At 36.5% G+C, this 14451-nt stretch overlaps 1 protein-coding gene across 1 annotated transcript in view; it reads right to left on the reverse strand.

The window, feature by feature from the left end:
- The window catches only part of VTA1 (vesicle trafficking 1), a 74228-nt gene that overhangs the window by 54380 nt on the left and 5397 nt on the right, over positions 1–14451 (reverse strand). Inside the window, exon 2 of the mRNA XM_001502734.6 lies at positions 305–399. Within this exon, the coding sequence (XP_001502784.1) occupies positions 305–399 (95 nt within the window). The remainder of the gene's footprint in view (positions 1–304; positions 400–14451) is intronic.

Genomic DNA, 14451 nt, shown 5'->3' on the forward strand with positions numbered 1-14451 from the left:
ATCCATGTGACTGCATGAGGGAAGGTTAGAAAGCGTTCATCACTTATGAAAGGATGACTTAAAGGCCATCTACAATAAGAGGGAACAAGATATAACGGTATATGCAAGGATACTGAAACCTACTTTCATTTGTGTTTACAATTCCCTTATCAGTATGATGTAAATGTAAAACACTGGGTTTAATTTTTCCTTACCTATAATGACACTGCCAGGGGGAGAACTAAAATAAGACACACATACACAAATGAGAGAAAACGGCATTTTAAACATTATTTAGAAAATAAATTATCAGTGTTTAACTTACAGCTTCTAACTGATCCATTAGCTTTGATAAAAATTTACGACATTCAGGAGTTTTACTATCAATCTTCATTCCAGTTTGCATCGCATATAAACGACCTACAAAGAAAAGAAAAATAAGATGATTTGAACAATTTCATTTTCATCTTCCTCCATGACTGAATGTGAATTTAGAAATAAAACTTTGATTTACTATGGATCTTATTTACAAATATAAAGAGCACAAAAATATTATCCAAAGAACGCAAGAGATTCATGAGGATGATGATGACTTTTCACCAAGTAAGGCCTTCTCTTTTGGCACTGTTTAAAAAAAAAAGGACTAGGTCCTAAGCTGTCAAAGGGACCTGCAATTTAACTGGTAAGTCAGAGCACTCAGAAAAACACTGCAGCTACAAGAACACTTGTCAAGTGTCAGATAAAATATACAATGTGGGCTGGGATAGTGGGAGATGTGACTGTAGCTGAGACTAATAGGCTGAATTGTTTTAGTCATTTTTATGTATACAAATAAAAATAAATATACCCTCTCTTTAAAAAAATTAATGAAAACATTAGAGATAAGGCAAAAGCTACAGACCTCTCTGACACCACAATCCGAATCGCTGTGAACAGGTCGGTGGTGGCTGTTGTTACCCTTGGTGTGCACATGTACTGCCTGTAATTTACCTCTTACATTCAACCATATGTTCTGGGCATCTGTGTTAGCACTACAGTGCTCCACAGTGTGGACATATCACTCTAACTATGGCCCATTTGGGTAGTGCTCAGATTTTCATTGTTACAAGTCACGCTGTGCTACCAGACCTTCTTGTACACACAGGCAAAGAGTTCCCTGAGTAGACACAAATTCCTGGGTCATGGTGTGTGTGTACCTTTTTCATTTTGAAGCTACTCTTAAACTGTCCTCCAAAATAGATTACCAATATGCAGTTATAGCTGTAACATATACAAGCACCGATTTCCCCCAAACTCACAAAAAATTGCTATGATTAAAACTTCGGAGCCAGCCCTGATGGCCTAGTGGTTAAAGTTCAGTGTGTTCCACTTTGGCGGCCTGGGTTTGGTTCCTGGGCATGGAACCATACTACTTCTCTGTCAGTAGCCATGCTTTGGCAGCAACTCACACAGAAGAGCCAGAATAATTTTCAACTATACACAACTATGTACTGGGGTTGGGCGGGGGGGAAGGGAGAAAAAAGAAGGAAGACTGCCAACAGAAGTTAGCTTAGGGCAAATTTTCCCCTGCAAAAAAACACAACAATTTTCAACTTCCTATCAATCAAGACTGTAATTGGTATTTCACTGTTTGATTCTGCATTTTCACTACTGAAAAGTAATTAGGCATTTACTGGCTAGCTGTATATCTTCCTTTACGAATTAGGGATAGCTACCAAAAGAAAAGAAAAAAAAAAAAATGTTCTGCCCAGTTTTCTCTTGGGTTGTTTGCTTTTGAACAACTTGCCTTGCGGCAGTCCTTTGTATAGCATGAAGGAGGGATACAACATTTTCCCCCAAGTGGAATCTTGTGAACACTATCCCTCTTCCGTGCTTCACTTTTCTCCTCAGCATGTAATCATCTTCTATTTATTTATCCTCTGTCTCTACTCAAACTAGAAATTAACCTCCACAACGATGGCAATTTCAGTCTATTTGGTTTGCTTATGTTTCTCTGGCATCTAGGATAGTGCTTGGCCTTCAATAAACATTTTCTGAATAGATAAATACACGAATGACAGAATAGCTCATTCTGTTCCACTGACTTAAATGCCACTTTTATCATATATTATCATATATTAAGTTTCCATGGGACAAAAGGGCCCAATTCTGTATATCGTCAATCTTGCTTTGTCAGTCTATCACTGCTTCATTTACTAAAGCATTGTAACATGGCTTGGTATCTGTTAGTTACTCTCAGGATTTCCATTTCAATTATGTCTACTTGATCATATCTTCTTTAAAATGTATTAATATACACATAATACACATTTATTTGATCTGTGTGTTTTGAACTTTAATAGCTTATCTGAAGGCACTACTTTTTAATGCTTAGACTTTTAGAGCTATCTCATGTTACAGAGCTTGAAATTTAATTCATTAATGTATCTATTTCCATATATCAAATTTAAGGGCTTGATCCATCTAGGTATTAATGAGAGAAAAAGAAATGGAATTCCGAAAGTGTTGTACAGAGTTACACTGCCACACAGCATAAAAACACAGTGCTGTCATTTTCACTGCTCATGAGGCAGCATTGGATATCACTCTGACCCAAAACCAGATTCTAATTGGAGAAGCAAAAAAGGCACTTATTTTAAATATCCACTGCTTTGAACACAAAGGTGACCAAATTTCCTATCTTTGTCTCTTTCTTTTTTTTGTGTGAGGAAGAGTGGCCCTGAGCTAACATCTGGGCCAATATTCCTCTATTTTGTATGTGGGACACTTCCACAGCATGGCTTGACAAGCAATGTGTGGGTCCGCGCCTGGGATCCAAACCCGTGAACCCTGGGCTGCTGAAGTGGAGTGCGCAAACTTAATCACTATGCCCCCAGGCCAGCCCCTCTCTCTCTTGCTTTTTAACAGCCATATTTCTTCAGCAACAAGTCCAGGCTCTTCACCCACCTGTCTATTAGGTTTTAGTCATCCCCCAACCCTCACCCTACCAACACCTTTTAAAGCATGGTTGAACACCCTCCCCCTTTTAAACCAGTTGTATCTTTTGAGTTGTTGGAGCTCTGTGCCTGTTTTAGTCACCTCTTTTGTTCTTGAAACCGTGATTAAACTCCCCAATACTGCCTCTTTGTGAGTTCTTCAGGTCTTTCCTTTCAGCATTTTTGTTGCATTTCTTTTTTTAAAGGGCATCCCATGAACTCTTCATATTAGCTGCAAATATTATCTTTCAATTTTTGAATGTTGTTTTAAGAGACGCTTAAAATATTTATGTACTTAAAGCTATTATTTGTGATTTTTCCCCCTAACAGTTCTAAGCTTGAAAAGTTCTTTTTATCTCCAAGGGACTTGATATTCAGTTACATGGTTTTGCTAGTTTTTCCTATGGTTCAATTTTTCAAATTTAACTCCTTAATCTAACTTACGTTTCCCCTCCTTCCCCAAATATTGGCACCTATCTCAAATACAATTAATAAATAATTCTTCCTTTCTCTAATAATTTGTGGTTCCTTCTTTAATATATTTTTACTTTTTATATTTCCTGGCTATTTGATTTCACTGAGACCACAAATCAAATGTCATCTCCTCACATGACCTGATAATATGCGTTTTTTCCCTCCAAATTTAATCTTAGTATGTCTTACTGTACTACCAAAATTTTCTGAGAAAGTTTAAGTGTTCTTATTCCCACTTTTAAGAGGAAGGCTTTTAGGTGAGAGTAGGGATCAATTCCATGCCAGGTTGCTCACATTTTCCCTGTAAGAGTTCCCACCCTAAGCCATACTGCGGCTGTGGCGTTTGAGACCCATCTGATGCCAGGGATCGGCAAACCAATCGGGTGGAGTGTGGGGAAGAAAAGAGCAGCATTTATATTGATATTTTTATCTAATTCTTTACAAGCTTCTGTTTTTATATATCTTTTATAATATAGTTTTTTTAATAATTCATATAGTATTATGACATCAATACGTAACTGGAATTTATAAATAATTTACAGAATAATTAGAGATTTGTGTTTAATGTGTTTATTTTTTAACTCATATGGATAGGTGATCAGAAGGTCACTGCATCTGCACTCCTCTCAACTATAAACTGTTTTCTTGCCCTAACCTAGCCCGTGCCTCTTCCACAGCCCTGTTCCTCCCACTGCAGTCCCGGGAACGGCTGCTCCATAACCAGCAAACTCCCCTACATCTCCTCAGATTCCTTCTCCCTCTGTCTTGACTGAAACATCATGTCACTTAAAGAAATCACTTTATTTGCCGTCCTCTCAAGTGTGATATTTAATTCTCTTCCATTCCTCCTATCTCGAGGTTGGCAAGCATGATTGGTTTTCTCTTTGCGTCCCAGTGCCACTTATAGTATTCTCCCAATATCTTCTAAACACGTTGGTCTAGGGCTCACGCTACGCTCTTCCACTTGATCTTGTTATGCTTGTAATTGCCCATGGACCTCAGGGTGCTTCCTTCTTCTTCCATCCTCTTGAAAAGTTTGCTGTTTACATGGACAATCCATCCTTGAGGCAGAGACTGCTAGCTGTCTACCCACATCCTTCCTTCCTATCTTCTTTACTAATAAGACCCCTACATTATTAGGGAGCAGTAACATACCTAGCCAAAACAGTACATTTCCTAGTATTCCTCAGAGCAAAATATGGCCATGTAACTAAGGCTAATATCACGTAACCAGAAATTGTTGGAAGAGACTTCTGGAAGTCGCCTTGAAAGGAGGAACGACAGCAGGGGAAAGACCTTACTGACCCTTTCCCTTTCCTCCTCCCTGCTGCCTAGAATAGAAATGCGATGACTGAAACTCTAGTAAACATCTTGGACCACAAGGCAATCTTGGAAATGGTAATCATGTGCTAGTTTGTACATCTGAAATTGGAAAGAGCTTCGGTCCCCGATGACTTCATGGAATTGGCACAATGGCACTGGGTACTGCCAACATCAGATTTTCTTTTAAATGAGGAAGTAAATCCTCATTTTACTTAGCCATTGTTATTTTGGATTTTCTGTGATAAGAAAGAAAATTTAATTCTAACGCAAACACAGCATCATGTTCTCAATTCTTTTTTTAAAATTTTATTTTTAGATCCTTTGTTTTTGTTTTTTGAGGAAGATTAGCCCTGAGCTAACTACTTCCAGTCCTCCCCCCTTTGCTGAGGAAGACTGGCCCTGAGCTAACATCCGTGCCCATCTTCCACTACTTTACACGTGGGACGCCTACCACAGCATGGCTTTTGCCAAGTGATGCCATATCCACACCCGGGATCCAAACTGGCAAACCCTGGGCAGCCAAGAAGCGAACGTGTGAACTTAACCGCTGCGATACCAGGCCGGCCCCCATGTTCTCAATTCTTATCAACTGTGATCTCCAATAATTCTATGTGCTCTCCCTTACATGCCAGTCATTCCATAAATAAATTACCGTCTCAAACTGCTATACCTCCAAAATCAGTATATCAAGCACCCACTCTAAACACAATTTCCTTTTCTTCCAACTTTAAACTATGCCTATTACTATAGGCTTTCAGTTCACTGGTGTCTCCCTACTTCTTCACTACAATGTCTTTTCTCTTTTAACTTCCCTCTGCAACCAGCTTTGATTTTACAATATATCTTTCTAGAACTTCATTGCCCTATCTCCTTCTACCCTTAAATCTTTTTATTACATCCCTCTGGCAAAAGCTGACTCATACATAAACCCAACTATCCTCTTTCTCTATGCCTACATACAAGCAACAGAGCCCACTGGCAGATTAGCATCATTATAAACACCAAATTATCAATATTGCCTTCTCAACCTCCCAAATTATTATTTCAAATGTACTTCAATTTCTTTAAAGTACCCAAATACACAGACTGATAATTGAATAGACACTAATTTATTCACTATCTACATACACTATTGGCCAATACAAAACATGATAATGTGAGGAAATACAGTACTGACAATGACATTTCCCTAAGAGGTCTTATTTTCCAATCCTAGTAGGGAACTCTATATGCATCCTACCATCTGTGGAGTGTGGTTAGCTACTTGGTAGACCAGCTTTGGGGATAAATGGCTATCCAGCACAGGTAATAGCCCAGGTAATAAAGAACTGAGACTGATTCCTAGATTCACATTGGCTTCACAGGCAGCCATCTCAGGACTTAACCATTAAGAAAATATGCAGAAAATTAATTCAGCACTTTCTTGTTACCACGTGAAAGTGATTATTCCTATGTAAAATGTGCAATTCTCAGTTTCTGATTTGTTACTCTTAACTATTTCTACTGTTGTTTATAATAAAAATGGACATTACCTATATCTCCTTTGAAGCAAAAATCAAATTATTCCCAATTCATTATCATCAGACCATCATCCTCCCTTATAAGACAAACATAAACGAATATCAGCTTCTTGTCCTTTAAAAGGTAATCTTCATACAGATGGCTGATACTTGAATATAGTATAGTTTGCAATACAGCTCACTGGTTTTGCCTACATGCATTTTTCCCCTTGTTTTACATGCATGTTTAGTTTTCAAAATTACACGGACATTATTATACGGTAACACTTTTAACTGATGAACTGAAAGAATCATCTCAGAATTGGGAAGATTTAAGATAAAAATTGGCCTGGCTTTTGCATTTTTGAATATCTTATGTGGTTTACAATTCTTAATAAAATTAATGAAAGTGAAAAGACCTTAAATCTACTTATGAAAATTAATAAGTACACTAAAAGATCTTTTTGCCATGAGGGATGGAAAAAAGGATCACTTTGATATAGAACTCTGTTCAACACAAGTAATTCATTGTAGCATCAGCAGTATGACGAAAAATTAATGTCTAACTTGGAAAATTACCTCCTAAAACAGAATAAATGTGTAGCTAAAGTCATCTATAAGAAAATATATTTGATTTATTTCATCAAGGAAATGTGCTTATTTTTATGAATAAATATTATTTGAAGTTGAGTAATGAGGCACATTTGCAAAAGGATAAACTATTTTCCAACCTAACTTTAATTTAATGTGAGGCATTTAGGAGACAAACATTTACTCATCCTGAAGGTATGCCTAATTCAAAGTTCCATAAAATCTAAACGTTAATTCTAACACATCTTTACTTATACATGAGAAATACGAAATGCATGATATAAACACATAAAAGATATATAAAAGCAATTGTGAAGAGTGATGCTTTAAAAGGTTAAATAAATGTGGCAAATAGGAATCATTATGACACATATAGATGTTTAAAAGCAAATTTTATTCCAACAAACAGAACTGAATATACTGCGGTATTCCTAAGTATATTATAAATGCCTGCTATATGGTTAGCATTATCTTTTGTGAAGGAACTCCTAAAGCAAAGATTAAAAAGAAAGTATGGACAAATGTCTATTAATAAGGGTACTTATTCCACTCATTCTCTTCATTGAACAAATATCTTTGAAGCTCCTGTCGTAACACAGCAGCTTTAAGAAAAAGTTAGCTACTCCTGAATTCCTACTAAAACACTGTGCCGGTCCATAGTAAACATATAGGGGTAACCTTGAGGCTCAGCTGAACACGGCCACGTGTATGCGTAGGGGAAAATTCCGCAAGGCCACACAAAGAATTTCTTGAGCAGGAACTGTGAGCTGACTGGCCCCGAGGCACACACGGGGCTGGGATGCACTCACGTTCCAACCACCAGACTGCACAGGCCTCGATGCTTACCCAGGATATTTCCTACTTTAAAATTTCTTTTACGACAAAATGACAATTAAGAAAATTAAAATGCTTTCTAGTGTTTATGGTACACCTATAAGTAAAATGTATGAATCCACAGCCAAAGGACAAGAGGGGGAAAAGAAAGCGAAGTTCTTAGCTTATATGTGAGGTGGTATAGTAGACTGTGGCAATTCATTGAAAATGCTAGAGAAATCACTAAAAAAATAACACAGAGAAATATCTAATAAGCCCTCAGTGGAGGTACCAGAGAATCCAAAGTGCCTCAAAAGAGAAACAATAACTGAAGTTAAAAAACATCTAAAAACCAAAAAACCTTGAGAAGCCTCAGAAAAATAAATGACAAATTGAATGAAAGCAGGAACGTATCAAGCATTGAAACCTCCTATATATAACCCTGTGCTGCTTAAGAGTATGTGAGCTTTCACTCTGAAAAATCAAACATAATTGTCATAAAAAGTGAACCTTACCAAAGACACTTTAAACTTGCATGGGGACAGCTAAGGCAGAGTTGCTTGACTCCACTAACCCTCTCCCTTCAACCTTAAGGACAGGTTGAGAGACTAAAAATGAAAGGATTTAATCAAAAAAGAAGGAACTATTAAAATGACTACTGTTTACAAATAAAATTCATGTTTGCATACGTCTGCAAAAATAAACATAAGGTAAATGAATGGACTGCTCATGGATACATTAGTAGTCCAACTTTCTGTGTTGTTATTAACCTGTCATTGCTTCAGTAAAGTACCCTGAGTCAGTCTATAATAAAAAAAGATGAGCACTTAAGACAACAGGACTATGGGTTCCAATTAATCATACGGATCCAGAAATCAGCAAAAAAGGGAAAAAACTGCTTATCTTTATTGGCTTATTAAGCTTGTCTGACTGGCTTTAAAAAGTCCAATTTCTGTGTGATTAACAACAACAATAAAAAATAATAGGCAACTGATTATTAATCCTAATACCCACGTGGCTTACCACCATCAATAAAAAAATCCAACACTATTTAGCCTTTAAACGAAATTAAAATTTTACACTTATATGTCCTATAAAATCTCAGCATTGAAATAACCATATGTACTTACAACTTTCTGAACAACTGTATTTAATTTTCCTATGATCATATAAACAAACAACTCTCAAAGAACATTCATACACTTCAAATGAAAGTCTATTAATTGTACAATGTCACCCCCTAGAGGAAACTTTAAAAAACCAAACTTGAAACTTTAAATGTTTAGTTACTTAACCAAATTGAAAAGGAAGGAATCATTCTGGGTTTAGCTTTATCTACAACACCAAATCTGACAGAATAAAAATATTTATCATATACTGTCCACATTTAGATACGATTCAAATATTTTCTGACTTTATGAAAGAACAAAAAAAAGAGATAGACATGGAGCTCAGAGATGTGTAATACCATCAAGGCTGTCCTCTATCCTTATTAGGAATCTCCAAGATTACTGCACTGGCTTTTTGCCTCCCTTTCATTTTTCACCAATTTAACTAGTCTCTTTACTCTCACTCACTCTGTAACTGGTTTTCTAATTACTACCTATTATCAACAATTGTCCACATGACCCTTTCTCATCTAGCATCTGTCATTCAGGTCCTGGTTCCATCACTTACTAACAGAAGGACCAGGATGATCGAGAGATTCAAATCAGATATCCTAAAGAAAAGCATTGTTAAAAAAGACAAGAGCCACACGAATGTTAGTTGTCTGGCCTCTTTATTCAGTGACAACTACACGGACACAGTTCCTTCTAGGGACCACTACTGCCTTAAAATCTAGGTCAATTTAACAAACACTTTTTGAGCACCTTTTCTGTAGTGTGTAAATCTCTCTAGTGGCCTAGCACTACCTGGCACAGTAAATGAATAAAGAGCACCCAGCAGGGTGCAAGCCTTCTTAAATTTACAGTCTAGAAGAGAGAAGAGGGCAATGAAAAGCAATTAAGGTAAAGCCACACAAGGCACAACGAGGACATAGAGAAGTAGCACCTTAAAACTAGGGCGTTTAAGAGAAGGCCTCCCAGAAAAAAACATATTCAAGCTAGTACCTTAAGGATAAAAACGGAGTGGGCGTAGTGGGGAAAGGAAGAGGTGTCCAGGCGGAGAGAACAAATGTTGGAAGGCTTGGAGGAGATAAGAGAAAGCAAGGAAGCTTCCAGAAACAGAATGCAATTCACTTTGATTAAAACTACAAATGATGACTCTCAGTTCAAATGAGGAGCGGTCGCTACAGGCACTTACATTTGTTTCTGATAGACTATGGAGCTACTAAAGGTGACTTTAAAAAATTTTTTACTTTTAGTAAAGGTTTTGTTTTCAAATTTTTTATAGTATGAAACACATCCACTTACAGAATATAAAATATAAAAAAAGACAATCATAAGAAGAAACACCATCCATGAAACTAAAGCCACCATTTTTTTCTCCAAACATACATAAAAAAAGTTCAGATTATAGTATATATACAATTTTATACCCTGTATTTTCATGTAAACTTTTCCCTATGTTACAAAGGATGATTTACAACTTTTAAATGATTACATTGCTTTCCACCCAGTGGATACACCATAATTTTACCTAACCATTTCCATAACGATATATCTTTAGGTTGTTAGTTTGACACAAATGTATAAATAATCATTCAGAGGATTCTGCATAAAGCTCTTAATATATTTGTGATTATTTCCTAAGCACAAGGTTTTCAAAACTACAATTCCATACATTTTGCCAAAATGCTTTCAAAAACTTTGTACCAATTCACAGTCACGACAATGAAGATTTCACCATATATTCATTTACACTGAGTTATAATTTTACAGTCAAAAAGTGATATGCCATTTTAACTTACATTTTTACTTATTAAGCTGAAATGTTAATAATTAGTATTCCCTCCTTCAGTAGTTGTACATACATATTCTTTGTCCCTTTAGCTACAGGGATCTTAGTTTTTTTTTAGAATGGATTTGAATGAGTGCCTCCAGTATCAGGGATACTGGCCCTTGTCTCCCATCCATTGGAAATACTTTTTCTTAATGGATTATTTTTTAAAATTAATTGTACTGTTTGTGCGACACAGAATTTTTAAATGTCTACAGTCAACTCTATCATTCTCTTACTCTGGGTTTTTTTCAGAGCATTTAAAGCAGATCTTTCTGGTGGCAACAGGCGTTACCCGTCCAAAGCAGAAACTAGGAAGCAATGTCAACAGCTCAGGTGTAAAGTGAGGGCATGATACCAGAGAAACTGAGGAGATGATTACATTTTAAAAATGTGATGACTAGTTGATTGTGAGAGATATGAGGGAAGGAAGAAAAGATTAAGTTTTTAATTTCTAGCTAACAAATTTGAAAATCTGACATACAGAAGATATTCTGGAAAACTTTAACATATCAACATTGGCTCAAGTCAAATTTTTTAATGGAAAAAAAGTTGATATATATATAGAGAGGAACTCCCCCCCAAAGGCAAAAAGTTCTGCTTTATCTATGACTTCTTTTTTTAATTTAAAGAAACAGAGAAATCTGCTGCCTTTTCACCCAAGTCAGACCTGAGAAAAAAGAAGCAATCTTTTCAACAATATTTAGGAAACCAGCATAACATTGTTACTAAAAATCTGACAATGACGATACTTACAAAAAAGAAAAAGCTGAACCAAATTCACTTAGTAAAATTATTGGGGGAAAAACACAAGAGAAGGTAAAATAGACTAGGACATTAAGAAAAATACACAATAAAATAAATAGACTGGAAACCAAAAGCATGATAAAAAAAGGAAAAACCTGGGGCTGGCCTGGTGGCATAGTGGTTAAGTTTGTGCATTCTGCTTCAGTGGCCCGGGGCTAAGAGGTTCAGATCCCAGGCATGGACCTCCACACTGCTCATCAGGCCATGCTGTGGTCACTTCTCAAATACAAAACAGAGGAGGACTGGCGCAGATGTTAGCTCAGTGACAGTTTTCCTTACCAAAAAAAAAAAAAGAAGAAGAGAAAAAAGGACAAACTGGGCACCACCAAAATCAAACACTTGTGGTCTGTGAAACCGTGCTTTGACGACAAAAGACAAGCAACAGACTGGGAGAAAACATTTGCAAAACACACGTCTGATCAAGGACTATTAACTAGAATATATGAAGAAGCCTCAAAATACACTGGAAAAAAAGAAAGAACAGAGGGAAAAAACATGAAAAGACATTTCACTGAAGATATACAGATAGTAAATAGGCATAAGAAAGGAGGTTAACTTCAGTAGCCATCAGGAAAATAAAAATTGAAACTATGATGCGATATCACCACACCTATCAGAATGACAAAAATAAAAAACTGACACACCAAATGCTGGGGAGGATGCAGAGCAACTGGTTACTCCTCACTCATATGCTGCTGCTAAGAATATAAAATAGTACAGTCAGTGTGGAAAACAGTTTACCAGCTTCTTGTAAAACCAAAAATGCAATTACCATATGTCCCAGCAATTGTACTCTTGGCCATCGAGTGCAGAGAAATGCAAACTTATGTTCACACAAAAAAATCATACATGAATGTTCATATCCGCTTTATTCATAGTAGTAACAAGCTGAAAACAACCTGTCTTAGTCCATTTGGGCTGCTATAACAAAATACCGCAAACTGGGGAGCTTATAAATAACAGAAATTTATTGCTCACAGTTCTAGAGACTGGAAGTCAGTGCCCACATGGCCAGGTGAGGGCTCTCCTCCAGGCTGCACTCGTGGAGGGTCCACCCTTATGGCCTAAACACTTCCCAAAGGCCTTACCCACTAACACCATTGCCTCTGGGAGCTAGGATTTCAACATGAATTTGGGGGAGGGACACAAACAGTCAGACCACAGCATAACCGTAATGTCCTTCAACGGCTAAATTGTTAAACTGTGGAATACACACACCATGGAATACTACTGAGCATTAAAAAAGAAACAAACCACAGATACATGCAATGACTCAGATGCTCTCCAGGCAACTGTGCTGAGTGAAAAGAGTCAGCTCCATTGGTTACATAACCGTGACTTCATTTATATAACACTTTTAACATGCTACAATTTTAGAAATGGAGAACAGGTGAGTGGCTGCCAGGGGACAGCAGGCCCAGTGGAAGGGGAGGTAGGTGTAGTTATAACAGGGTAACATGAGGGAGTTTCAGGAAACTGTTCTCTATCTTCACTATGGAATGAGCACAGGTCTACACCTAATAAAGCTGTCTAGAACTAAATATGCACACACACAAATGAATACACGTAAAATTGGGGAAGTTTAGAATAAGACTGCTGGATCGTACCAATGTCAATATTCTAGTTGTGATACTATACGACAGTTTTGCAAGATATTACCATTGGGCACACTGGGTAAAGGGCGCACAGGGTCCCTCTGTGTTATTTCTTACAACTGCATGTGGATCTACAATTATCTCAAAATAAAAAGTTTAGTTAAAAAAAAAAGCTAATGGGATTCTTTCCAGGAAGAGAGGGATGTTTCAAATATGAGTAAATTCAACAATTTGTTATAACTTACTACATTCGAAATTTCAAAGTAAATAATAAGCATATTAGCACTTCAATAAATAGTCAAAAATTAATGTGCTCTACAGAATTTTAACACTTATTCCTGATTTAAAAAGAAAACAAAGACTAGACAACTTAGAAATATAGTAATATTAACGTAACAATTTAAAAAATGATAAAACACTAGAGTATTCCCATTGAGGCCAGAGATAAATCACCTTTGGAAATCATGAAATAGTAGAAAAGAGGCCCAACGGGCACATCCTATGATGACATATGTATGACTTAATCTAAAATCCATTATAAACATAGCAAGGTAACAAGTTTTAAATTAGAGTGTTGGAATTCTTCATTACATTGCCTTACTGTAGTGAGAGCAAGTTAGAAAGCTATAAATTACTATATACTTCATTTATTCAGTCACCAGATAAAATTTACAAATATCCACCATGTCTTAGGTACTGCATAAAGAGTTAGAGATTCGAAGATCGCCAATGTAAGACATACCTCTTGCTCTCACAGAGCTTACATTCTAGTGGAATATTAACAGAGACAGCATTCATTAAACATGTGTGAACACCAATTATGTGCCAGGTGGTGAAAGACAGCGAGGTATCAATCCTTGTCCTCCAGGAGAACCCACAAGATTGAAACGTAAACGGGTGTTTATAACACAACATGATCCAGATGAAGAGCACACTGGGACAATTTCTAGACCATCCCTGCCTTGTGAGATCGTGAAAAAGCAACCTGCTAAAAGGAAAATCTGTACTGAACCAGTAAGAGTAAGTTAGTTAGGAGGAAGTCAGAGGGGATTCCAGGCAGAGAGCAACACACATACAGCATCAGAAGGAAAAGAAAACATGGAGCTTTTACAATCAGCAAGTAGTTTAGCAAAATAATCTCAAATTTTTTTCTCAAAAAAATTCTTCCTTGTTCTAGGAAGTTAGGAAATTTTTGTATCCTCTAAGATTACAGAAATGTATCCCTTCAAACATTTTTAAGTTGACATCTATCCGTGTTCATCAGAAGTTTAAATGAGTATAAAAAATATAATTTCTATACATCAAATATTGACATCTAAAAATTATATCACTCTTTCAAATGTAAATATCCTAGCAATTTGGTATCTATCATAATCTATTTTAAAACACAAAAAGCTCTTTTTTAAGAGTCAGAAATGTTACAGAGTTTTCTTTTAACTTGTATTTCCACTTCTT

Source organism: Equus caballus, chromosome 31 (genome assembly GCF_041296265.1).
Source record: "Equus caballus isolate H_3958 breed thoroughbred chromosome 31, TB-T2T, whole genome shotgun sequence".
NCBI classification, from domain to species: Eukaryota; Metazoa; Chordata; class Mammalia; order Perissodactyla; family Equidae; genus Equus; species Equus caballus.